General features: G+C 36.4%; 1 protein-coding gene across 1 annotated transcript in view; it reads left to right on the plus strand.

Annotated features, from left to right (window-relative positions):
- The window catches only part of CDKAL1 (CDK5 regulatory subunit associated protein 1 like 1), a 377,883-nt gene that overhangs the window by 246,803 nt on the left and 109,855 nt on the right, over positions 1-21,225 (plus strand). The window contains exon 11 of the mRNA XM_054284911.1: positions 1,463-1,608. Coding sequence (XP_054140886.1) covers positions 1,463-1,608 — 146 coding nt within the window. The remainder of the gene's footprint in view (positions 1-1,462; positions 1,609-21,225) is intronic.

Below are 21,225 nucleotides of genomic sequence, written 5' to 3' on the forward strand. Positions count from 1 at the left end.
CTGAGACATTTATGTAATAGGATCTTAAACAGAAACTTTCAAAACTGCTTCCAGAAGTGATTTGATAGAGTTTCGGGTTTTGTACACATCTGTTTGTCAGATGAAAAGTGAGTATCGAGAGAGCATTTTTTTTTCTTGTTCTAAAAATCAATGCTTTTAAAAGCTGAGCTCCTGCAAATGAAAAGTCTTAAGGATGTCTGCTTTCTCTTTGAACAATCTAGGACAGCCTTTTAGAAATACAGAGAGAAAATCTAGATGCGTAACTAATATTGCTGATTAATGGTCTGGAAGAATTTGTAAATAGTTGCAGCTTAAAAAGTAAATATGGCAGCAGTATGTGTTGTCAGCCAGAGTATCTGTGCCATCACAGGAAACAGCAGAAATGGCCTGAGTGAGCCTGACTGGAGCACACAGAGTGCACTGGCAGAAGAGCAGTGCTCAGTCCCAGGCCATTTCCTGAATGCCCACAGCTCAGGGAGAAAGACAAAATCAAAAACTGTATGTGAAGGTCTGCTTGTTCATGGAATATGCTTTTTTGCCCAAGTTCACTTATTTGTTGCAGGACAAAGATTAACAAGCAGTATGGTACCATATCTCAACGCTGGTTGGTTTCAACTTTAAAAAATACTTAAACTTTTTTGCTTGACTGTATGTCCTTAATTGGTTAAATAATTGAAATGAGAGAAACCGGACCACCATATTCTATTCTGTCTCACATTCCTTCTCCTTGCCAAGCCTCTGTTGGGAGGTTGGTTTGGCTTTCATTAAGTTTGGTTTTGCATTTTGCTCTTACCTTTACTTCCCCCCCCCCCCCCCCCGACCTTTTGCATTTGTACAAAATGTATCACATCCTGTGTCTCTTTCCAAGCTGTCACTCCAGTTTTAAGCTGCCCCCTGATTAATTCTATTCATATTATAGCCAAGCACTTTTAATTTCAGTCCTTTTCTCTGAAGTAACACAGGCAACATTTCGGACCAGTATTGGAGCATGTTTGCAAGTGGTGAGGTGTACCTTAATTAGCAACTGGCTGACTTTAGGGATGCTCCAATTACAGACATTCTCATTTTGGTATCTGAGAAGTTACTTAATTCCAACAAGAAAGCAACTAACCCTTGCCATCTTCTGAAAACAGCCACTGTCTGAAATCACCAATTTTCATAATACTTTGCCTCTAAAATTTTCTTTTAATTGTGTAATCAATACTACATAGGGAATGTGATCCCTTTGTGATCGCTATCTCAAAGGAAATTGGATTTCATCGCTTTCTTCTTATTTTCTCCTAAAAAAAATTGCTTTCAGGTATTTTCACCTGTCCCTACTGTTTTAAACTGGGCTGGGGCAGTTTAGTATTGTTTGAGTTTTAGAAGTATTACTGCTGATACTTACCCCATATATTAATCTGAGTTTTCTGTATTATTTTCATAATGCTTTAAAGCTTCTTTTTCTTTTAATAACTCTCAGGAAATGGCCAAGATTCTCAATCATCCAAGAGTGTATGCTTTTCTACACATACCAGTCCAGTCAGCCTCTGACAGTGTGCTCATGGACATGAAAAGAGAATACTGTGTGGCAGACTTCAAACAAGTAGTGGATTTCCTTAAAGAAAAGTAAGTCTACTAATAATTGAGAAAATGACAGTGTTGGGTTTGTTGCAATGTCAAGAACATGTGGCTGAAAACACAATTATTTGCAACTTCATAATTAAGGTATGAAAAAAATGAGGTCCTTTAAGCTTTCAAAGTCTTTGAGTTTTCTGTAAGCCCCTTGATGTGGTTGGCCCCTATGGTCAAGCTTTTATAAGCATCTTAAATCTTTGCGTGACATGCTTTTAATTTGTCAATGTATTCCTAATCTTTTCCAAAAAATGCATTCTTAAATGATTTTTTTATACATAAACTACTATATATAGATTGCTTGAAGTTGGAGTTACTGAAGTTGTCTTTAATGTGGCTTTAGAGCATTGCACACTTTGTGTACAGGAGATGATCCAGCTCCAGCAAATGGTTGATTTTGTGTTTGTTCTAATAAGTATTTTATGTCCTATATCTTATGTAAATTTGCATCAATATAGTAACACTCTAATCTTGCTTAGGGGACTGATGAGTTCTAGATTAATTTCAAAATTATTTCCCTTAACAACAGAGCTAATTGTGAGAAATGAAAGAATGTATCATTAATGTATTTGCTTATGCTGACACCAAGATGAAAGCTGCATCTACCTGCAAAGCTTTTGTAACTACAAGTAATAATTTCATATCCAAAGAAGTATTTTCTTAGCCTTTAAAAAGCAAATAGTGACATATTTTGATGGATATTTCTGCACTGATTGTCAAAAAACCATGTGTCTGGAGAATCATTTCTGACACCTTGTTTGGCTACTTTCTCTCTTTCTGCTTCCTTTGTTTGTGTGCTTGTTCAATGACTTAAGGCAGTGGCATTTAACCTTTGACTCTTTTCTTATATTAAAATACTGGTACATCAATCAAACTTTCCTAATCAGTTTTTTTGTGATAATTGAAAAATTGAGAAGTCTTGCTATGTAAAACATGTCATCTAATAGCTGCATGGGAATTACAATATGTAAGAAAGAAAGCCAACTGTGACACAATAGAATCTGTTTTGCAAACTGAATGTGTAATTTATAGGACATTCCTATGCATCTAGGACAACTGATGGAAATGGAGCTGCTTGTCTTCATACAGGTTGATTTGCATTAATTTTCCACCACAAACAATGCCCATGAATTCTTGGCACTAAATTTCATGTGACTATGGATCAGTGTTAGTTTTTAATTAACAGATGTATTGTATTCCCACGTATCTTAAGTGGAACTGTGTCAGTTCATGTCTTAGTTGACTTGAAGTTGATTCATTATTCTCTTCAGTAGTTTTAGCATTGGAAGCTATTATCATAACAGCAGCTGGATTTTCGATAACCCAGTATAGCTGGCACATGTTGGGGCATATGGGGATTTATTAAATCATTCAGCTCTTGCACACAGCAAAGAGTGAATTACTTAATACCCAAATTTAAAACAGCTGGTCACTGAGCATACAGTAATGTATGTCATACGTCTTTTTCCAGGGCTTTTTTGTAGTGAACTTAACAAGGAAGAAAACTGGTTTGATGTCTTGATTTTAAAGAATAATAAACTTTATTTATCCTGCTTATTAAGAAAATACCAAACTATCTAGTAGTTCCTGTTAGAAAATAGTCTCCAGATATTAAGATGGAAAAATCTTTGAAGTATATGGCAGCAGGATAAAGAAGCCATGGAAGGTAGAGAAAATGTTTTGGATCTTTGAACATGTGCTCATCTGTAAAATGAAAGGTTGTTTTCTTTGCCCTTAAGAGCATAGAGTCTTTGTTTGTAGACTTTGCTCTCGTGACAGCAGCCAGCTATTACATTCTCATGTAGATATTCCTATAAAGATCTCAGCACAAAATTTACCAGAACTTAACATGGCTGCAGACAAGTCCAGAGACTAGAGCCAGAAAAGCTAAAAATAAATATGTGTTTAAACTACTTTAATAGCCAAAAGGGATTATTTCTATCTCCCATTTATCAAAAAGGTAAAATAAGCCAAAAGTAGAACACCCTAGATATCCTTTCTCTATTGCTGGGGCCATAAAATTATCTAGAAGCTTCCTACACAAAATGTACAAGGACTTATCAGCAGATTCCAAATGTCTCTAGTGTGTAACATCTGCTCTAATAATAAGTTCACAAAAATTTTTATTAAAGCAATAATTATATAGGGTGACCAGGTGAAGAAGTAAAGCCATGCATCAAAGAATGCTAATGGTCATCAGTTAAGTGTTTAATAACTTGCATTCAAATATCTAAACACATATAATTTAGTCCAGCAAGTAAAAATGAAAGGAAAAAGGAAAAGAAACATCTATGTCATAATTTTTGTTTTGAACCCCAAAGACATACCAACTGATTTCTGAATCTTTTTCTCAATCAGGCCAACAAAACACTCTGGGGCTTTTTTTCTCCAAGAAGGAAAAAAATGCTTTTCCTTCCTCTGTAGAGCCATGAGTGACTGCAGAGGTATCTTCTTCAGAGTGGGGATTTATTTATATCCTGCTAAGCACACAATACCTTATAGAGAAGTTAGAGTTCTCCAAGAGTACTCCAGACAGAGTATTCTCTATATTGAAACTCTGTTTTTAAAAAAAATGGATCATTCTTGAAACTCTATGTCTGTGTAGATAGAAATGTCACATTTTTCCTCTTTTTGAGGACTCTCTGCAGGCATGAGCAAAATAAATGAATTTTAAAAATTAGTATTGATGTTCTAGTGCTGGCTTTTGATATGCAACTCTTTGTATTTCTGAGCCACTCTCCCCAGCCATGTGCCAACACTTTTGGTTTACTATGAAGATTAATAGCAAAATGCATAGAATATAAAGCAAGAAAGGCAAATCCATTAGACTGAAAAATTGAAATACAGAAAACTTGTTTTACACTTGTTTTTTAGAAATTCCTTCTATCATATTTTGTACTTTTTTGCACTAAAATTTCAGTAAGTTTGACTAATCAGGAAAATAGTGTTGAGCACTTGATTCGCTGATCTGCATATATCTGGAAATCTAATATATAGATATATTTCCTGAGAATTTATTTTTAAACAGTTCTAGAGAGCAACAGCATAAAGTGAGGATGTACTGATTAATGTAGAGAGTGTGCACAGTCTGTAGGGACTAAGTAAGAACTAGTGCCCTGGTCTGTGGTCTCTGGGGACTGATAGAGTAGTCTTCAGGCACTATTCACAAGGCTGATTCCTGCATGAGTTTGCAGCTAAATAGAGGACTTCTAGAAATTGCTGCTAAGTGAATTTAATCCAGAGACAAATTTAGTCTTTTATGAGAAAGTCTTCTTTTTGGTGTCATTATATCAAAATGTGAGTTGTTTTTCAAGCGATCTCAACTTTCAAGATTCAGCATACATTATATTTCTGAAAGGTGATGTTTGTAGTTGCAAAAAGAGCAAGACAGCTTTAATTATCTTGAATTTCTGAAACTTAATCCCCTGAAATTTACTTTTGATGGTAAAAGCAAACAACTGGAATATATTTGAGTTAAAGAAACCTGAGATCTGAATGTCATATTTTGTAATTGCTTGAATAATCAGCAATGTGAATATATACCATTAAAAAGTCTTTAAACTGGTAATGTGTTTTCCAAGTTTGCTTTTGTTGCCCAGGCTATATTCTCTCACCTTTTTAGTTTGTGAAGTGATTCTGATGTTCATCCAAGTTTATATTTATGTCTCCCATTACTGCTGCTTGATAAGAGACTTGTAAACCCAAAATCTAGACAAATAGAAAAGTAGGGAAATTTAGAGCTAGACTGAAAGACTATACCTTTCTGTTTTGGAGAACAGAGTAATTCTGAGGAAAAGCTGGGTCTGCCTCCCAGTTTGTTTTTGTTTGTGTCCTGATTTAGGAGCATAACATTAATTGTGGGTGGCTGCTTCTGTTCATTTGAGACTGTCTCGTAACTCAGACTGAAACATTGGAGCTTTCCAATATCATCAGAAGGCCAGCAAACTTGGTCTGCCAGCAGAGAAGCCACAGCTCTGTCAGGCAGAAACTTCTGGGGTTTCTTTTCAATGGGTCTCCCTTTTCCATTAAAATCAGACCTACTCAAAAGCCTCTGTGAGCCTCCATTACTTTTTTCTGTAATCAAACCTTGATTTTTCAGCACAGGTAGATACATAATTACTGAGGTTTGAAGAAGGCAGCAAAGGACCTAAAGTAGTAAATGTGTGCAGTAGAAAATAAATCACAAACTTGGAAGGAAATTCACTCAATTGGAAACTGAAGACCTAATTGCCCAGCATTACAAACAACTAACTACCTGATGTCCCAGGAAACTGGAGATATTGTGCAAATTGAGAGGTGTTACACAGTCCTTTTTGGACAGCTGGCTTCAGCAAGGCTCCCTACTTCCCTGACATTCACTGAAAGTAGAATCAGAGGGCCATGAAAAGAGTCATTTTAAAATAACCATTTACTATTTTTATATACCTTTTTCTACTCACTTTCAAAATGCAGGTAATTATGAAGTAGACCATATCAACTCCCTCACTTTTTTACAATGTGAATGTGTTTCATTTTCTTTCTCAAAATGCACTTCTGTTTCTCGGAGAGAGACGTTGTTGAGCTCATTTTGCAGACGTGCAAATCGTGTCCCTAACAAACCTTGACAAGGCTTTCAGATTGGGGCTTTTTTTAATGGGTTTTAGCACATCTGTTCTGTCAGTCTGACTACTGCAAATGCAAATGTCATCTGTTTAAAATCCTTATTACGTTCTCTGCTAAGAAATTGCTGAGTGTATTTGGTACTTATCTGTAATTTTATACCTCAGTCTCTAGACTCTTCTCTCTACTCTGTCTCTTGTCTGCTCTTGGAGTCTGAACTAATCACTTTACCAAACGTGTCTCCTTTTTTTTCTTATGTTTTAAATTAATTGAGTGCCTTTAAAAGGTATTGAATTAGCACCAAAAGCTAGAATGTGGGTGTTTTTTATCACATAGTACAGAGGTGTATTCAAGTTTGTGTCTAGACTTGACCCTATTGCTTCATGGTGTAGTTTTTGATGGACAAACTCCTTTTTATCACAGGATTAGTTGTCTTTAATTGTCTTGAAATTTAAATTTGGACTTTGGTAGGTTTATAACCCTTCCTGCCCTGCATTTGATTGACAAGGTATTGGAAAGAGGTGTAAGTAGGAAAGAGGTTTCAAAGGTGCTGAACACTTGCAGGTCCATTAATTTCATTAGGATATTTTGAACATCAGCATTCATCAACCTACGTTTCAAAAGTATGTTTTTCTTTAGAACTGACTATGGAGAGACAAGTATTAGGTATTTCAGGATAGCTTTTTTTGTTTTTTTACTAACTAATTGTAACATGACTTCAACCTAGTTAAATGTTGTTTTAGGAGGGCAGTCTCTCCATTTTGGCCTGTACAGCACTTTGCCCTTTTCTCACCTAATGCTACTGCACCCTTACTTTTTAGCAAGGAGATACATTTTTCCTAGAGAGGAAATAGAAGGCAAGAAAGCAATATCTGCAACTTCTTAATCTTTGTCTTTGCTGATCTACACATTGTAATTCAGGTTTCAGTTAGTTCTTGGAGAGATCTCTTTACTGCCATGGTTTACAGGATTAGATCTTTTTCCACTTTGTAAATTACTAGTCACTGTTTGGTAGCCATAGTCTTTCATGCCAGATGCATCAAGAATATTGGAGTTTTCTGGGCTGTCAACTCTCAGTTATCCTGTTGTTTGTGCATCTTGTCAGTTCATGTGTGAGAATGTACACATAAAAATATGGAAGTCCCAAGCAAATCGTGTGATGTGATGTTAACATAAAATAATTCCAAATTTACAGACTACCTTGAAGATTAGTTGACACGAAATGTAAGTTCAACTTGTTTATTTTGAGGAAAATACTGTATAGGAAACTATGATTTCAAAATTTCCATGCTCTGTAATTTTTTTATATTAAATCTCTTTGGATTCTGGATCACTTTGGGTCTGCATACTGACCTGTTTAAGCAGGATGTGCATGCTTATGGGTGCTCCCATTTTACAGCATTTTCCTCTAAATAATACACTGTTTTTTCTGGAGATAAAAGAACCATTATGAGAAGGTTGATTTGGGATTTTTTTCTCCTGGTTCTCAGGTTACTATTCAACTTCCATAGTAAGAGCTGGAGGGTGAAGCCTGGGAAATAAAGTGCCCAGGATGAGCCCAGCTTGCTGAGTGCAGACTTAGTGGGCACACAGGGCATTTGCTGTTCAAATCCTTTGAAATCATAACACTGTGATGCTCTGCTTTGGCCAAAATTTGAAGGAATAATTTTTTGAATCGTTGCTGGAAAGAAAAGATATGTGCCCTGATGAAATGTAAAAGCAATTTCATGTGATTATTATACTTGGTTTGCAATCTGGCTTACTCTTTTTGCTAAATATAAGTAGTGAAATTGCTTAGAGGGATACTCTCTGTATGCAGTTATGATTAGGCTCTCCTTTTTCTGGGCAGCCTCATCTGCAGTTTTCTTCTGTAAAATCCTAATGTGGGAGTATTGTTGGGTGATAGAGTAGAAATTAGTGAAGTACATCCAATTCAGTTTCTTCAGTGTAGCAAGATGGTATCTTTTTTTCCTTTTTTTCTTTTCCCCCTGAAGGCATGTGAATGTGTTCTTTGGAAGTAATGATACAAAATCTGTAGTAAGGATATAAGGAAGGAATGCAGAAGTGGAAGTAAGTTTTAAAGCATTTAATATTTATGAGTTTAAATTCTTGTTTGTACTTATTGGGATATTTCTCTAGTGTTTTAAAACAAAATAGCTAAAATTACTTTGGCTTTTTCCTGAGAACTTCTTTTGATTGTGATCCACTTTCTTGAAACACAACCTGGGGAGGGAAGTCTAATTTGTTTTTAAAACAATAACTGTAATTAATATCAATTTGCTTAATAGCAGATTAACTTGGCATGTAATTCTCAGTTTTAATTTGCTCCTGAGCTTTTACGCATATCCAAACATATATTAAGATGTATAAGTATTTGTGATAGCAGATTAGTACAGATATAAATATGTGTACACCTTATTGTGCTCAGATATGCATCATAAAATTCTGATGATGGCATTAGATTTTCATATTTTACATGTTTCAGAAAAGTATTTGTTAATTTCAGTGTGTATTTTTTTCACATTTTTGCCATAGTACCAAGTAATGAATTCATTTTGTAAGCCATAGTATTCTGATCACATAGGACAATGTGACACAAAGGAGTTTTTGATGAAGGTGGTAGCTGGCCAGCTGATAAGTGCTGATTGAATCTACATTTGTCAAACTTTCAGGGAAAATCAGTTGGAAAGAATGAAGAAATGAAAAAGGCAATATTTCTGTAACTGGTACTTTTAGTGGTTATTTTTTTAAACACAAACTGCTTAAATGAAGAAAACTAGGAAACAGAAATATACAAAACCTTTTAAACCTCTTTAAAAGTGTAGCTATCCAATTAAAACTGTTGCATTCAAGAAGCATGATAATTCTGCTACCCAGAGGTTTTGTCTATATATTTATTTGGGGACAGTGGTACAGATTACTTTGGCTCAGCTCAAATTTTGTTCATGCGCATCTTATGTTGGCCTGTATAAAGTATTCAGAAGTTGATGATACACCTATTTTTTAATAAGAATGTAGTTTATAGTTGTAAACTTAATATAACATGGCAAAATAGTCACAGACCTGAAACCTTAAAAGGTTTTTGCATAAGACAGCTATCTGACTATAACAGATGAATGTTTATTTTCCACAGCTGAACCACTTATCTCATGCACTTATAATTATTTTGCTTTCTTTCTATTTTGCTCCTTATCATTATGTTGAGCTGTCATTTTGTTTAGTAGGAGTAATTGACAAAGTACAGCTGTTAAATTGCTTCATAACAGGAGGACAGTATTGCAAGTATGGTTATATGTAAAGGCACAAGAGGGAGTGTAAATTCTTCTCAATCCACCTATTGGAAAATTGTAATTCAGATGCTAGTTCAAGCTGGAAAATGTCAGTATGTCCAAACACCTTTCCCATAGGAGAAGAGAAAGTTAGAGTGGCAGATTGTCAGCCATTTTGTCTTGAATCTGGAGAAAAGATTTATTAGCAAAACCCAGAGGCCATAGAAATGAATTATCCTATGGTTTGCTGGGTCAGATGCCTCCGTGGTTGGCCTCTGGAGGAGCCTTGGCCCTCAGCAGGAGAGCCAACTGTGAGATCAGAGCACAGCTCCATACAGACTTGCACTCAGCTCTGGGGTAATACCTTTTGAACATCTCAAACCCCAACAAACTTGAATCAATCTTCTACAAAAAGCTTTGTATTACAGAAAAATACTGATCTCTCTGAGCTTTTATCTGCCTTGAAGGATTTTTGTTGAGACAAACTTCTCAACAAAACATAAGCCTCCAACTTACTACACAATGGTACACACATCTGAAAAATGGGTAGGGTGATCATAGAGCTGCTGCTGAATTTGTATGTGTATGTGTGTGTGTGTCTGTGTCCCACAGTTGATGTTTGGCCACTGTGCTTGGTCAAGGGAAATCTACTTGTCCCAGACTCTGCAGAGTGAGGGAGACAGACAGACGGACAGATTGTAGGGTTCAGGTTTGAACAACAGACTGGCACAATTTTTCCACTGCTGTGAGACAACTGCTCCCACATTGCTGACTTCAGGTTTGGGGAGTACCTAATTCACATGTTCATTCCTAGAAATGGCCAAGGCAGCCAGCTGGATTCCCAGCTGTGACTAAGGAAGTATTTTTCCAGTAGCATACTCTACCCCTGCAGGCTCCCTCACTACTGCAACCTTGCCACACAAACTGTAGCCATGATATTTTCTGAAAAATCCTTTCCTTAGGATTTTTTCTCCTGAGAAACTGAGAGGCCTCAGGAACAATGATTATCTGCTGCTGTGGAATGCAACAGGTGGATCTGTGATTGGTCTCATGTGGATGTTTCTAATTAATGGCCAATCACAGTCAGCTGGCTCGGACTCTCTCTCTGAGACAGAAGCTTTTGTTATCATTCCTTCTTTTTCTATTCTTAGCTAGCCTTCTGATGAAATCCTTTCTTCTATTCTTTTAGTATAGCTTTAATATAATATATATAATAAGCTAATCAATCAAGCCTTCTGAAACACAGAGTCAGATCCTCGTCTCTTCCCTCATCCTAAGACCCCTGCAAATACCGTCACACACAAACCAATACACCTTTCTGTGGGAAAAGGGAGTCCTTATTGCCATTTATCATAACGTAGTCAACAGAACAGTTAGTGCTTTGCCAGAGTATTTCAGGGTGTTGTACAAAAAGAATGTCCTAGTTGTCTGGATTTTGTTTTCAAAAATGTTAAAATTTTATGTAAAAGATCAGACGTGATTTTGTTAAGATTTACAGTCCTGCGTTGTTTATGTCTTAAATATCATATAGAGTTAATGGTAGTAAGTTATAACATGCTTTGCTGCTGCTGGTTGCCTTCGATAATTTAGCTATATTTTCTACAGAATGCAAATTTGTGAGGTATTTTGAGAGTTTTCATCATTACAAGAATAGAAGAAGCTGAAGTCTGTCTCTTAACGTATGTTTTCACAAAATACAGCTTTTACTTGACAGCATTTAAGTGAAGTACAGTAATTATGACATTAAGTGATGGAATAATATTTCTGTGTTTTCATTAATAATGCAAATAAACATATTTTTTTCTTAAGGCAAATGTTCAAATAATTCTTAAGAACAAAAAATTGTTTTGTTGATTGAACTAAATGTGCATTGAAGCAGTGATTATGTTAGTACAATGACAGTGCCAGGGGATTTTAATTCTCTTTTTGTAATAAGCATCTCTATGGGATATGTTCCCATCCCCTGCATAGAGTTTGCACAGAAATTAATTGTTCCTTCCATTAGACTTCTGGAGCATCCAGAAGTTTACTTTGAGCATTCTCCTTTCACTTTTTAACTCTGTCACAAAAGCCTGTTTCACATCCAGTTTAAATCATCTTTTAATACTCTTGATGAATTCTTGGTATGAATTTATCCTTTCTTTTTAAACTTCTATCCTGAGATTTTTCCTCTGATCTGCTAGGTTTTTTTCCCCTTGAAACAAGAATGTATTTAATAACCTGGTATAAATGTGACTTTTCCTATTTCCCAGAATGTTGTCTTTTGTTTTCTAAATTTTCTGATGGACTTCCTTCACAAAGAAATAAAATGCCTTTATTACATTTACTTTTATTTTATTACTTTTTTATGAGGGGAAAAACACATTGCATCTAAATACCTTATCTTTCTCATAATTGAGCCCTGAGCCGGAAACTCCCAATGGCATCTTCCAAGTTTTTAATTCCTAAATTCAGTTTTGTCAAGGAAATCACAGTGTGAGTTCTCAGTTACTCCAGTAGCACCTGCATTGCCTCCACAGAAAGGCAATGAAGGCAATGGTGAGGCACAGCCTCAAAGTGTGTGCTCTCCTTGTGCAGCTTTCTGCCAAGTTCTGAAACCTGCAGCAGGCCCAAAGAAGTGTTTTTGCTGTGGGAAGTGGTGCCTTTGCGAGTTTGATAAGTGCTCATAGCCCAGGGTTATACTGAGATGCCATTGTTGCACCCTGTAGGCTGCCACAGTTAATGCAAATTTACCTTTATCACCAAAACAAGTTTGTTCTGGAATTATTAGCTGTGATTCTGGAGGACAGGATTTTAAAGTCTTGCATCTTTCTATTTACTTTTGCACACATACAATGGATTTTAGGCCTTGCATTATCTTTTGGGAGCTCACTACCATCCTTGTCTGTGAAAGTAGCGTGTGTTTTAGCTGGAGGGAAAAAAGGGATTTGAGATCTCATCACTGATTCTCCTTTTGTTCCTGTTTTCCATAAAGGCAAGGGTAGCCCATGTAGTACTTCTGAAGTCCTTCTCCAAGGAGACATCCAACATTCAGCTATTTTAGGAAAGTCAATGTGCCTTACTTTTCTCCTCAAACCTCCTGCTTTCCTTTGCAGATACTTATTTTGTATCCTGCCTGCATTTCACCTTCTGTATGTTAGGAAAGAGCCCTAAAGAGCAATCCATGAAGATCTTGTATCTGGTGATGAAGAGTTCAGGCAGGTTAACAGATACCTCAGGCTCTCACAGTAGATGAATGTTACAAAGTCATGAATAGGGTTCATCTGCTGCTTCTTTAATAGCTCCTTCAGTTAAACCTCACACAACTACACTCTGCATCATACCTTTGTATTTTTGATATGTGAAGTGGACATTTGAAACCACTGACATGTTTGCTAAGTGCTCCTGTGCCCAGCAAAAAGCTGCATTTGCCATAGCTCTCCTTCAGTCTTGGTTCATTTAGAGACACAATGTGCCCATCTTCAGATTTTCCATACTCTTGGATTGTTTGCAGTGACTGCAGGAGTCCCTCTGAGGAAGAGAGGTTATTTAGTTGCCCGTAACAGATTTTACTTTGGGGTATGCTGTCTGCACATTTAGCCCTTCCATTTAGCTGTGTTCCTTGCTTAGATCAAATCGGGGGACTCTGAGGAGGTCTGGGCTGCTCCTGTTACTACATGAACTACTGGCTGACAGATGTGGGCCTGAAAGATGTTTCTTTGGATACTGCTGACATAAAACATCATAGTTCAGTGCTTGCTTACACCACCTTGTGATGACATGTAGGTGACTCATCTTCTCTGGTCTATAGGTGGATAACTGGTCTTTGCCTTCTCCTTAGAATATTTCTTCTCTGTTATGTTTTGTTAACAGCAAGCTAGATGCCAAAGAAATTTTTTGATTGTTACTGTTTTCAGGGTTCAGTTTTTCCCTAAAGGGAGAAATACTAACATTTAAACCTAGTAGTCTGAAAAATGGGGTCTGTTCTAGAAGAAAAATACAAGAAAATGAGAACTGTAAAATGTAAGGAATATTTTCAATTTTTTTTTTTTTTCCTGATAAGGCAAAACCCTATAAAAACCTTTAGAGAAATGCTAACTACTGTGTCTTCTACTCAGCTGATAAGAAAACGCAACCTACTGAAATTCCTGGAACTTCAACGCTGGCACTGCCACAGAAGGAAAGGAGGTGTTGTGAATTATAAAGACTTGCAATAGATCACAGAGGATGAAATATTTTTCATTAATGGACTCAAAGGTTAAATCAATAAATAATTTCTGAAGTTATTCCATGTTTTTCTACCCACTTCAAACATGTCTGAAATTCCCACCCACATGGAATAAGGATTTTCAGAATGCTGTTACATAGATGGTAGTTTTATATCAGTTGCTCAATATTCTCTCCGTAATGAATGAGTTTAAATTGTTTGAGATACAGCCTGTTTCATCCTTAATGATCCTAATTTGCTACTTCAGAGTTCCCTTTATACCATGCCTTCTGTTTTTCTCAAGGTTGAAAAGCCAGCGTCTGTGTTAGGCCCAACACGTTACACCCAGACACTGGATTTCAGCTTGGGAATTTAGTTTTTGCACCAGCCTTGTGGATCTTGCTGCCTAAGAACTCCTCATATTTTGTGCTGGTATTGCAGAGTCAAAAGGGCACTGTTGTGCCTGGCAGGCATTTGACAGGTTTTCCAGGTTCTTTAACTGATGCCCAAAGGCTATTGTGGAACATTGTGTGATTTGATAAAATTGGTTTCAGTGATACAGTCTGAATGCACACACTGCTGTTTCCACTGAATTGATTCGATTCCATTTTTGTATTCTACTCCCTCTGTATCGTACTTTGAGTATTTTATACAATTATTCATTACATTTAAGTGGGCTTTAGCAGAAGGAGTTCATGGTAATGATTACATTCAAACTTGTGTTCAGCTTGCAAAATTGAGTAGTTATAACCACCTTATTTTATTCATTTGAGACATTTTTTCAATTCCCTCTATATTGATTTGCTTTAATTCTGCAATTTTAGCCTGCTCCAGAAATTTGTTGGCTTTTGGGGAAGTCTCTTCCCCAGCAAATTGTAATATGATTTTCTGATTAGAATGTTGGGAACCTCAGGAAAAACATTTTTTTTTCACGGCTGTCAGTCTTGCTATCAAGATCTCTGTCTTTGTTTCTATACTCATCTCTTTAGTGACAAAAGTTTTTAATTTTTTCCTTTATCAGAACTATTAGATGTAATATTCCCATCTGATGACATCACCAATGTCCTTTCATAATGATGCTTTTGAAGGCTTTCAATTCTCTTCCATTTCCTTCTTAAGTATTGCTTTTTTAACTTTTACCAACTCTCTGGGGACTGATGCTAGTTCCTGAGCAGTTGCCTTGCTCCATCCTGATTCTTATTTAGTTTTCAATGGTAAGTGTCCTCCCTAATTTACTAATTGTGGGATCTTCATAGACTCTGTTTGGGTTCTGGGACTTCATGTGCCAGGCCTTTCTGTCTTACCATGTCAAGACAGAAAAAAAAATTAATTTTCCCTTAATCTTTAGATATTACTCCTGTGCTTTGAGTCACATTGCTAAACCCAATTGGTACTGATCCTGTCTGTTACCTAATTACATGTATTCGTATGTGAGACAGAAGTTACTCCTCTCAGTTACATCTTTATTCATCTTCTACTGCTATTAAATTTACTGAAACCTTATTCCCTAAATACAATTTTCATACATTACCTATCCAATGTTAATGGTTCAATGATGCCAAAGATCTTTAGTTGCCATAATTGGTATGCTGTCATATCTTTGAATTCTTCATAAAACATACTTTTAATTTTGTCTTTGATGATTCTTCAGTGATAACAGCGTATTTTAGTTTTGTGCTAATTCTCTTTTAACTTTCAGTCACGGGCAGGTCAAATCAGGTAACTGCTCACAACATCAAATTTCCTTAATTATTTCTCCACAGTATGAGTTTTTTAACTCTGAGAACTTCATTTTCTGGCTATGTTACTACTTTACAGTGTAGAAGCACATTTACATGGTGTGTGTTTCTCAGCATAACAGAGGACATCTGACAAATACAAGGCCAAAATATTTCAGGTGACCACCTTCCAGCCTTTTGTTTGAATAGTTGCGGTTTCATTATCTTTTCCAAAGTTCTGGATTTTATTTGGACTTCATTAATAGCTTTGTTATTATTACTTAGTAACACCTCTTCTCATATTGACATGCAGTATTCCTTTTATGTTTTTCTGAAATTTTTAAAATTTCCCACTCAGTAACCCTACCCTTAGGCAGCAAAGTGAATGGATTGCTTGAGTGGATTAAGATTTGTGGCTGTGTACAGCCTGTCAGAGTGCTCAAAAAGAAAGGCACCTGAACTTCTACACATTTAGCAGTCCTTTATTTTATTTAATACTTTTGACTGTGACAATAAACACTGATAATGTTATGGTAAGCTATCCTAATTGTCAGTATTAAGGTATCTGCAACTTGGTGACACACTGAAAGTGAAGTAGTTCACTGAACTGAACAGAGAGAAATGGATAAGAGCTTCCCTGAGGCAACAGTGTCCATTGATTTTGTATTGTTTTAACTTTGTCATTGTCAAGCTAACAGTCGACATTTAAAATAGCATCTTTTCTTCTCCTAACTTTGCCTCTGATGTCCCCTGTGTGTTGCTTGGCTGCATATATGAATCTGAATGTCCTTCAAAACTTTTGAAGGAATGCATGCATTAATTACTTCAGTTAACCCCAATATTCTAAACTGATTCTGTCTTTTACAAAGAAACGTTCTTAAATTACGGGCAATTCTAGGCAAAGGAAGCTGCTGCCAAAACATTACAAACATGAAGTGTGTAAGAACCTGGCTGGTTGAGGCCCTTCTTCTGAGAGGTTAACTAGGTACTGTTAGAAAACCGTTCAGGAACTGGTAACTGAGAGGTTAACTGGGAACTGGGAACTGTTTTAGAGCTGATTTCCTGGTGATTTTGCTTTTTCTGCCTAGTGTCCTCAAGCAACATAGCAGACTAAGCCCATTTCTCCACTTGGAAGAGAAGCCATAATATTTAGCTTTAAATTGTGTCTTAGTAACTGATACATAAAATAATATTTTATTTTTATGGACCAATCCTGTATAATCTCTTGTATTCTGAACTCACCTGCTGTTTGGGTATACCTGAGAACAAAACAGATACTTCTCACAGCCATTCTGCTACCTTCCAGTTAGCCAAGTGAATTGTCCTTGCTCATAAAAATGGATATTATTTCTGGTGTGATTTCTTTAAATTCAGATTGTTATCAGAGAATGTCATGAACGGGATGAGACAGTGATCTGCAGATGGTGTTTGTTGTGTACTATCACTCCAGTGATGCCCATTACCTTAACAGTCATGCCCAGTTCTTTCTGAATATTGTTTCAATTATATTTTTTAATGAATTAATGAATAATTCTTTATACATGCCCTTTGAAATATTTACTTCATAATTTCTTTAAATTTATTCTTGCAAGGTAAATTCTCTGTTTCCCAGTGATCCAAGTTATATTGCATTATGCTGATTGAAGTATGATTATATTGAAATATAATTAACTTTATCTTATCACACTTTAATTAGTAAAGCACACTGGATTTCTTTGAAGTTAAGCTCATGGGTTTTGGCTTCATAAGGAAATAGCATTGCTTGCGAGTGTGAGAGTTTTACCTCTGAAAATATAATTCTGAAGCTATATAGGCGGTGTGTTCTGAGTACATCCCAATCATCGTGTCACACTTTGGTCTGAAGTGTTAAGACCATATAGTCACATTTGCCAATGGATCATGAAATAAAAATGAAAGACTTTGAAGTTACATGATAGCAGCTTTCAATCTTTGTGGAGTAGGGAGGATGTTATTGGAATTTTGAGCTAAATACTACACTTCGAGAAATATTTTATCATTATTCAAATTTGCTTTTTGTGTTGATGATAGGAGTAGTAGTTCCCTGTGCAACCCCTTTCCTGTATATACATTGCTTTCTAAGAGGAAAAAGGAAAGTTTTAGAGAGGTGACAGTAAAGGGTTTTGACCTAGCAGATACTTGATACTTGAGAGATGCTGGCTCTGAAAAATTCACATTTAAGAATGTATAGGAATGTACATCAAAAACTGTCTGGTGTAAAATTGTATCATTGTTTATTTAGAGTACATGAACTGTGATTTAAATGCCTCTAGCTAATATTCAGGAAAACTGCTTATGACTGCTAAAGCCTTGCCCCACACAACCTGCCTGCTGCTCTGTTAAAACTGTGACTCTCAGGTTTAATTATAACAACACATTCTGCAAGTACTGTGTTGATAAGGGTGTAGCAAATAAGCTGCTGTGTTTTGGGTGATCAGCTGGTGTGGGAAAAGTTCTGTTTCGTTAGGTACTTTGAAAATGGAATGGGGGTTACATTAAATTTAATGCACATCATGCCTATGTTTTTAACTGCTCTTTCCTTTGGTGTTGATCCTTTCCATGTTGATGTTTGCAACTGGAGAACTTTTTGTGTGATGATTTCTCACAAAGTCGTAAGACAGAAAAAAGATCCAGTCAATTTGTTTGTATAGGTTGTGATGTGAAAGAATTGTGTCTCTCTTAAATCTATCAGCTGTTGAGGGGAACTCTTTCAAACTGTGCATGTTTTTTTCAAAATCATCTTTGTTTTAATGTATGTCTTGCCATTCTCTGCTCTTTCCCTGTGCTGCAAAAGTTGTTAATGTAAATGATCTTGAACCAACACTTTGGAATAAAACATCTGTCCTGTTGGCAATTTTATTTCCTCATTTTTTTAAAATCTTCATTGGTTCTTGGTTTTGCTTCAGACAAAAATCTTACATTCTCTGTTAAAGTCTTGCAACTTGTCATACTACTACTCCTCCTTTGACTTCTTCAGTTCCCCTTTACCACCACATTGCTGACTTTGTCCTGTCTTTGAAATATGCTTGACCTTTTTGTTTTCACTTCTAGTTTATTTATTTTTCTAAAACTTATTTCTGTTTTGTCCCTTACCTTGTGTAAGGTCCATTACTTTTTGGTACCTGTTTACTAGAAAACAAATTAACCAAACCTGAAAGAAAACTATTAAAAGCAGAACATTTATCTAAATTCTAGAACTACTTTAAGAGATTTTTATCTTGCTATGCTTGTATGGTTACATACATTGTCAGTGCCCCTCTTAAAAAAGATCGGTTACAATGAGCAATGTTACTGTAAAGACTAACAGAGATTATCAGAGGTATGGCAGATCTTCACACAAAGGAAATTAAGGACTCTTCAGTCTGGAAAATGCTAATTGAGAGGGACTAGAACAGAGGTCAGTAAAATCATGAAGAGCACTGAGAAGGTGAACAGAGTTGTTACTGGTCTCTTGCAGCATAACAATTAGGGGACGTCAGATGGAATTAGCACATGGAAGGCTCACTGGATATTTTTTTGTTTCAAATGGTTTTGCTGTGGAGGGGTTTAGATTCAAGGAGAGACTTGTTAACAAGTTAATAGAAAAGAAATCCATCAGAAGCTGTTGGTTACAGAAATATCTTTCTGATAAAACCCAGTTGGAAGGACGAAGGGATTCTGGGGGGGTTCAGCATACGAAATGCTTCCCTGGGCTACTTCTGATGCCCATTGCTAGGGCTAGATTACTGGCTTAGATGGACCTCTGGACCAGTATGTCTTATCTTCACGATCCCTGAAACATTGCAGGACTGTAGATTATAGACTGGTGAAAAGACACGTTCAGAAATATTTTTTTTTAAATTAGCATTTGTTAATGGAGCCCTGCTTGCAATTTTTTAATTTAGTTTCATCATGCCAAAAAGGCATGCTAATCATTTTGTTTTATATGCCTGATTTCTGTGTCAGAGTGAAGAGCTAAATGACTGTCACTGAAACAGATGTGGATGGGTCCTCAGAGCCCAAGACATTTAGTATTGGTGATAAGCATTGTGTCAGACTGAGAAAAAGTATATCATATTCTCTGCTACTCATGGCTGAGATCCTATTATTTCTGACCATGCCTGACAGCTCTAATGTTAAAATGTGAAGGGTCATAGAAAATTAGTGTAATTTTCAATGGCTGCTTTAGAGCAGCAAACATTAAGTCAGTTCCCAAGAACAGTTCCCTGGTGCAACCCTTAATAAATTCAAACTTTATTTTTAGGGATGACCTTTAGTAATGCGAGCCTTGATCCATTGAGATGCTGTTCACTTTTGATGCATCTCCAAATCCCTTTTTTATGCATTTTAAATCAACACATGCTTATTCTGAATTTATGTGTGTGGATAGACAGAGAGATGTAATTTAAACACATCTGTTCAAATATGCATTTCAGATCAACTTGGTGCCGGTTCTCATAATACGGCTGAGTTTTTGACGGGTATTATATCCCTAAAGTACACAGCAGATGGTATTTATTAGAGATTGAATGGAAATGAAGTTTAAGGATGTTGAGCTTTTTGTCTTAAGTCGCTCATTTTTTAATCATAAAACAATAATGATCTGAAGTTAATGAAGTTCTATAAAATGTTTATTGTTTATGTGGAGAGTAGAACACCTTATAGTTAAATTAAGTTGGTCCAAGCCTTAACTGCTTGGTTTTTGGTTTGGGTTTTTGGGGGTTCATTTTTTTTAAGGAAAATTGATAATGGGAAGTATTATAATGCTTCTCCTAAACCATTTGGGCTGCATCTAGTAGGAACACTGGCAACCTTCATGATAATTGTTTGAAGAGAGTAAAACCATGTGTACTCTTTTATCCTCAGGCAGTGAGCCATGCTAATTATGAGATATGCTTTTTATCTAGGTCACTATTCCCTGGTAATGAGGACAGTCCAGTGCCTACTTGCACAGAATCCTCCACACCTATACCTTCTGAGTTGTGGAAATCTGAAAGCTGAGTTGTGGAAATCAGGTCTGCTTGCTGCCTCCAGGTGTCATTCACCCCATTTTCTGAAAGAACTCTTCTGGGGGCAGGAGGCGGGTTGGGAAAAGAGCAGTCATTAAAAAATACCTGTTCTCGCTCTCAGTTAAACTCTGAGAGCTGTTGGGTTGTGCTTCTTAATCACAGATACAATTCTACAGCCTGTTTAAGGTGACTTACATCAAAACCACAAACTACCCCAAATTGAAGCCCAACATATTAAGCTGCACTTGTAAATCTGTTGGACACTGCTGCAGATCACAAAGCTCAGGTGTAAGGTGTTCCCTATGGAATCACCAAAGGGAGCGGCTTTGAGTGCTCTGTAAGGTGTGGAATGCAAAAAGCAGGATACATCCCCTGACTCTGTAGCTGTAAGGCTGGACTTACTGTGTAGTTTCTGCTACCTGTGAAGTTTGAAGTGTTTCACTATGAACCACCTCCAAATTAACTGGTAGGATTTAGTGGCCTTGCCAACTCTTTTCCCAGGTGTACATACCTTCCTTCAGGGAAATTTGCAAGAATACTCTGAAAAAATATGCTGAGGTTTTCTCTGTGGTCCTGTCTGGCTTTCATTTGTCTGTTTTATTGTTTTTTATTCAAAGCAAGCATATAAACAATATGGCATTACATTTTTTTTTTTGGTTTGTTGTGTCTTGGGCATCAATTTCAGGCAGATATGATCCAAGCTGTGAAAATAGGTTTTAAAAAAAGTATTAAAATTATGCTTTTTACACACATAAACAGAATAGATTTACTTAAATATCTGATAGTATTTGTTGTCTCAATAGTTGAGTAAAAAGTGTGTTGGCTTATAAAGG

Source organism: Melozone crissalis, unplaced genomic scaffold (assembly GCF_028551555.1).
Source record: "Melozone crissalis strain CALT ecotype California unplaced genomic scaffold, PUWL_Pcris_2 ptg000042l_1, whole genome shotgun sequence".
Lineage (NCBI taxonomy): Eukaryota > Metazoa > Chordata > Aves > Passeriformes > Passerellidae > Melozone > Melozone crissalis.